The 7,494-nt window shown below is 28.1% G+C and overlaps 1 protein-coding gene across 1 annotated transcript in view; it reads right to left on the bottom strand.

Annotated features, from left to right (window-relative positions):
* The window catches only part of LOC132548468 (alpha-1,6-mannosyl-glycoprotein 4-beta-N-acetylglucosaminyltransferase-like), a 46,139-nt gene extending 38,895 nt beyond the window's left edge, over positions 1-7,244 (bottom strand). Inside the window, exon 1 of the mRNA XM_060212340.1 lies at positions 7,110-7,244. Coding sequence (XP_060068323.1) covers positions 7,110-7,244 — 135 coding nt within the window. The remainder of the gene's footprint in view (positions 1-7,109) is intronic.
* Between the last annotated feature and the right edge of the window lie 250 nt (positions 7,245-7,494).

Below are 7,494 nucleotides of genomic sequence, written 5' to 3' on the forward strand. Positions count from 1 at the left end.
AGTGTTTTATATATCAAACCTTGTAAAATATATTCAATATCTAGTGTTTTATATATCAAACCTTGTTAATCATATTCCATATCTCGTGTTTTATATATCAAACCTTGTAAAATATATTCCATATCTAGTGTTTTATATATCAAACCTTGTAAATTATATTTCATATCTAGTGTTTTATATATCAAACCTTATAAATTATATTCCATATCTTGTGTTTTATATATAAAACCTTGTTAATCATATTCCATATCTAGTGTTCTATATATCAAACATTGTCAATTATATTCCATATCATGTGTTTTATATATCAAACCTTGTAAAATATATTCCATATCTAGTGTTTATATATATCAAACCTTGTCAATCATATTCCATATCTAGTGTTTTATATATCAAACCTTGTAAAATATATTCAATATCTAGTGTTTTATATATCAAACCTTGTCAATCATATTCCATATCTAGTGTTTTATATATCAAACCTTGTGAAATATATTACATATCTAGTGTTTAATATATCACACCTGATAAATTATATTCCATATCTCGTGTTTTATATATCAAACCTTGTAAAATATATTCAATATCTCGTGTTTTATATATCAAACATTGTCAATTATATTCCATATCTAGTATTTTATATATCAAACCTTGTAAAATATATTCAATATCTCGTGTTTTATATATCAAACCTGGTAAATTATATTTCATATCTCGTGTTTTATATATCAAACCTTGTAAAATATATTCCATATCTAGTGTTTTATATATCAAACCTTGTAAATTATATTTCATATCTAGTGTTTTATATATCAAACCTTGTAAAATATATTCCATATCTAGTGTTTTATATATCAAACCTTTTAAATTATATTTCATATCTTGTGTTCTATATATCAAACCTTGTCAATCATATTCCATATCTAGTGTTTTATATATCAAACCTTGTAAATATATATTCTTGTGTTTTATATATCGTGTTTTATATATAAAACCTTGTAAAATATATTCCATATCTAGTGTTTAATATATCACACCTTATAAATTATATTCCATATCTCGTCTTTTATATATCAAACCTTATAAATTATATTCCATGTCTATTTTTTTATATATCAAACCTTGTAAAATATATTCCATATCTAGTGTTTTATATATCAAACCTTGTAAAATATATTCCATATCTAGTGTTTAATATATCACACCTGATAAATTATATTCCATATCTAGCGTTTTATATATAAAACCTTGTTAATCATATTCCATATCTAGTGTTTTATATATCAAACATTGTAAAATATATTCCATATCTAGTGTTTTATATATCAAACCTTGTAAATTATATTCCATATCTCGTGTTTTATATATCAAACCTTGTTAATATATTCCATATCTAGTGTTTTATATATCAAACCTTGTAAAATATATTCCATATCTAGTGTTTTATATATCAAACCTTGTAAAATATATTCCATATCTAGTGTTTTATATATCAAACCTTGTAAATTATATTTATATCTAGTGTTTTATATATCAAACCTTGTAAAATATATTCCATATCTAGTGTTTATATATCAAACCTTGTAAATTATATTCCATATCTAGTGTTTTATATATCAAACCTTGTCAATCATATTCCATATCTAGTGTTTTATATATCAAACCTTGTGAAATATATTACATATCTAGTGTTTAATATATCACACCTGATAAATTATATTCCATATCTAGTGTTTTATATATCAAACCTTATAAATTATATTCCATATCTTGTGTTTTATATATTAAACCTTGTTAATCATATTCCATATCTAGTGTTCTATATATCAAACATTGTCAATTATATTCCATATCATGTGTTTTATATATCAAACCTTGTAAAATATATTCCATATCTAGTGTTTATATATATCAAACCTTGTCAATCATATTCCATATCTAGTGTTTTATATATCAAACCTTGTAAAATATATTCAATATCTAGTGTTTTATATATCAAACCTTGTCAATCATATTCCATATCTAGTGTTTTATATATCAAACCTTGTGAAATATATTACATATCTAGTGTTTAATATATCACACCTGATAAATTATATTCCATATCTAGTGTTTTATATATCAAACCTTGTAAAATATATTCTCGTGTTTGATATATCAATCCTTGTAAAATATATCTCGTGTTTTATATATCAAACATTGTCAATTATATTCCATATCTAGTGTTTTATATATCAAACCTTGTAAAATATATTCAATATCTCGTGTTTTATATATCAAACCTGGTAAATTATATTTCATATCTCGTGTTTTATATATCAAACCTTGTAAAATATATTCCATATCTAGTGTTTTATATATCAAACCTTGTAAATTATATTCATATCTAGTGTTTTATATATCAAACCTTGTAAAATATATTCCATATCTAGTGTTTTATATATCAAACCTTTTAAATTATATTTCATATCTTGTGTTCTATATATCAAACCTTGTCAATCATATTCCATATCTAGTGTTTTATATATCAAACCTTGTAAAGTATATTTCATATCTAGTGTTTTATATATCAAACCTTATCAATCATATTCCATATCTTGTGTTTTATATATCAAACCTTGAAAAATATATTCAATATCTAGTGTTTTATATATCAAACCTTGTTAATCATATTCCATATCTAGTGTTTTATATATTAAACCTTGGCAATTATATTCCATATCTTGTGTTTTATATATCAAACTTGTAAATTATATTCCATATCTAGTTTTTTATATATCAAACCTTATAAATTATATTCCATATCTCGTCTTTTTATATATCAAACCTTATAAATTATATTCCATATCTATTTTTTTATATATCAAACCTTGTAAAATATATTCAATATCTCGTGTTTTATATATCAAACATTGTCAATTATATTCCATATCTAGTGTTCTATATATCAAACCTTGTCAATTATATTCCATATCTGTGTTTTATATATCAAACCTTGTAAAATATATTCTATATCTAGTGTTTCATATATCAAACCTTGTAAATTATATTCCATATCTAGTGTTTTATATATCAAACCTTGTCAATCATATTCCATATCTAGTGTTTTATATAACAAACCTTGTGAAATATATTACATATCTAGTGTTTAATATATCACACCTGATAAATTATATTCCATATCTAGTGTTTTATATATCAAACCTTGTAAAATATATTCAATATCTCGTGTTTTATATATCAAACATTGTCAATTATATTCCATATCTAGTGTTTTATATATCAAACCTTGTAAATTATATTCCATATCTAGTGTTTTATATATCAAATCTTGTAAATTATATTTCATATCTAGTGTTTTATATATATCAATTATATTCCATATCTTGTGTTTTATATATCAAACCTGTAAATTATATTCCATATCTAGTTTTTTATATATCAAACCTTATAAATTATATTCCATATCTCGTCTTTTATATATCAAACCTTATAAATTATATTCCATATCTATTTTTTTATATATCAAACCTTGTAAAATATATTCCATATCTAGTGTTTTATATATCAAACCTTGTAAAATATATTCCATATCTAGTGTTTATATATCACACCTTATAAATTATATTCCATATCTAGTGTTTTATATATAAAACCTTGTTAATCATATTCCATATCTAGTGTTTTATATATCAAACATTGTCAATTATATTCCATATCTTGTGTTTTATATATCAAACCTTGTAAAATATATTCTTGTAAAATATATCTAGCGTTTTATATATCAAACCTTGTAAATTATATTCCATATCTCGTGTTTTATATATCAAACCTTGTCAATATATTCCATATCTAGTGTTTTATATATCAAACCTTGTTAATCATATTCCATATCTCGTGTTTTATATATCAAACCTTGTAAAATATATTCCATATCTAGTGTTTTATATATCAAACCTTGTAAATTATATTTCATATCTAGTGTTTTATATATCAAACCTTGTAAAATATATTCCATATCTAGTGTTCTATATATCAAACCTTGTAAATTATATTCCATATCTAGTGTTTTATATATCAAACCTTGTCAATCATATTCCATATCTAGTGTTTTATATATCAAACCTTGTGAAATATATTACATATCTAGTGTTTAATATATCACACCTGATAAATTATATTCCATATCTAGTGTTTTATATATCAAACCTTGTAAAATATATTCAATATCTCGTGTTTTATATATCAAACATTGTCAATTATATTCCATATCTAGTGTTTTATATATCAAACCTTGTAAAATATATTCAATATCTCGTGTTTTATATAGCAAACCTTGTAAATTATATTTCATATCTCGTGTTTTATATATCAAACCTTGTTATATTCCATATCTAGTGTTTTATATATCAAACCTTGTCAATTATATTCCATATCTAGTGTTTTATATATCAAACCTTGTAAAATATATTCCATATCTCGTGTTTTATATATCAGACCTTGTAAAATATATTCCATATCTCGTGTTTTATATATCAAACCTTGTAAAATATATTCAATATCTTATGTTTTTTATATTAAACCTTGTAAATCATATTCAATATCGGAAATCAATTATACAGGAGTACACACTTTTATACAACAGCCGCTTATCTCAATCTTTTCCGACAACCACCAAGTTGATGATAAAGGTTCTGTTCCCTTATGTGAATTTTCCATTGATCGATGGCAACATTCCTGCAACCTATGGTTTTTACATGTCGAATTTGATTCGATATTCAAGGGCTTACTTACTTGGATTGACTAAGATTTACATTGCGAGTGTCGTCTATGAAGCTGAGCCTGATTACTCTCCCGGAACACCTGATCTTATTCTCCTTGTACTGGAGTATAAGGGTAAATATTTCTTTCGTTTGGAGGTATGTTCATTATTTTTCATAAATATCAATTCCAGTTTATTAACATGCATAACAACTCTCCTAGCTTTGATGTCGGAGATGGTTAGCAATTAGTCGTCATCAATCCGAGTAAGTAATGCTAAGTTCTCAAATGGGATCAAGGTACACAATAACGGAACTAAGGAGCATCAAACACATCCAGCTTCATATCACACAAAGAACAAACATCTCAATGAGACTACTATGATGACAGTAAAACTTCCCTATGATTTTCATCAACCTGCATTTCTTGTTACGAATTTGTTAATCAGTTAATAACATCTTGTATGGAAATGGTGAAAATGGGAGTAGGCCTTTGGATATTGAATCAACTTTGGCATCGGTTGACACCATAGGTTGAGGATGCAGAGATCTTGCTATCTAGAAATGGTAAATTCTCAATAAGGAAGTTGAAATCATCACGCTTATCAAACAGTTTAGTGGAAGGCTGTCCATGTTGGCTTCGTTGTAGGAAAGATCGGTATTTGCGACTGAAGAAGATTCTGCCATGTCCTTGATTTCCTTTGCAAGGTCTTTGTGACCTGTTTTGATAAGCTCTTCGATAAATGCAGCCTCATATGAAAACAAAAAACATTCAGCTAACAAAAAGTGGCACAGTTAGTTCCCTTAGGTATTCCAATAATCTGCTGGAAGATCTTACAATTCTTATGTATGTAAATCATAATCGTTAAGATTGATAAAATGTGTGTCAATAGATCATTTAACAAACTTTACAAAAAATGTACAGGTATATTATTATAGAATAATAAAACGTTTCATACCTTATTTTCCTATCGAATGATTTCACGACAGAACTACAGTTTCGAGCGCATTTTAAAAATGGCCGCCAGTTTCATGAAAGTTTACATTACGGTAAGTTTATTAAAACAAATCTCGGGAGAAATTTTGTAATGTCAGTTATTATCAAAATGTATTTAAACCTGACTGCTCATGAATAGTGGGTTGATATTATTTGGTTGACTAATGTCAATGACTCTGACACGTACGTAAGGTAGTAAACAAAGATTTATCTTTCCATTGTACCACTGACATATTGTTTTAAACTATCAGCTTACAAAAATTATCCAAGAACAGTAACTCTCACAGTATGCAAGTTCTTCAAACTATTTTGCTAGTGGATGAAAGCAGATCCTCAGCATGTACACAAGACAGATGTGTGTAAAACTACATGGTCAAACGCGAACTGTTTCATCTTTGATAGGTACAACACTAACAACAAAATCCACATAGGTACAACACTAACAACACAACCCACATAGGTATAACACTAACAACACAACCCACCTGGGTACAAAACAAAGACAACCAACCTGGGTATACCACAAATAAGATAACCCACCTGGATACACCACAAATAAGACAACCCACCTAAGTACAACATTTCAAATCTTGTGCGAGTTTTATCGAATGTGTTACAATGGCCCCATGACTTACTTGTGTACAGCACGACATCACAACACGACATGTAGTGCTGTAACTTACTTGTGTACAGCACGACATCACAACACGACATGTAGTGCTGTAACTTACTTGTGTACAGCACGACATCACAACACGGCATGTAATACTGTAACTTACTTGTGTACAGCACGACATCACAACACGGCATGTAATACTGTAACTTACTTGTGTACAGCACGACATCACAAAACGGCATGTAGTACTGTAACTTACTTGTGTACAGCACGACATCACAACACGGCATGTAGTGCTGTAACTTACTTGTGTACAGCACGACATCACAACACGACATGTAGTGCTGTAACTTACTTGTGTACAGCACGACATCACAACACGACATGTAGTACTGTAACTTAATTGTGTACAGCACGACATCACAACACGACATGTAGTACTGTAACTTACTTGTGTACAGCACGACATCACAACACGGCATGTAGTACTGTAACTTACTTGTGTACAGCACGACATCACAACACGGCATGTAGTACTGTAACTTACTTGTGTACAGCACGACATCACAACACGACATGTAGTACTGTAACTTACTTGTGTACAGCACGACATCACAACACGACATGCAGTACTGTAACTTACTTGTGTACAGCATGACATCACAACACGACATGCAGTACTGTAACTTACTTGTGTACAGCACATCACAACACGGCATGTAGTACTGTAACTTACTTGTGTACAGCATGAGCTACATGGATCACTGTATATCTTCTTAACTCGAATCTTGGCTGTGTGAACTCCTTGTTTCCGTCCATCCTTGGTAGTCGGTTGACTGCTGTTAATGATACTAGCCTCACTCGGTTTCATTGTGCAGGTCAAATGCTTCTTATTTAAACACTGTATTTGCTCTTTTGTAATATTTTGTAGGATTTTCACACGTGCTTAATCAGCTGAAAACTGAAGCTTTGCAGTGTGCACATCTAGTCTGCATTATCATGATATTTAGTTGTGTATCCGTACAAATTGTGAAGTTTGATTTTGTCCTCACCTGCCTTGATACGTGATATTCCAATTCTCCTTGCCGACTACAATGCCCGACATAAAATTGCAGGGCAGG

This window comes from Ylistrum balloti, unplaced genomic scaffold, assembly GCF_031769215.1.
Source record: "Ylistrum balloti isolate Yb309-2 unplaced genomic scaffold, AGI_CSIRO_Ybal_v1 Utg370010, whole genome shotgun sequence".
Taxonomy (NCBI): domain Eukaryota; kingdom Metazoa; phylum Mollusca; class Bivalvia; order Pectinida; family Pectinidae; genus Ylistrum; species Ylistrum balloti.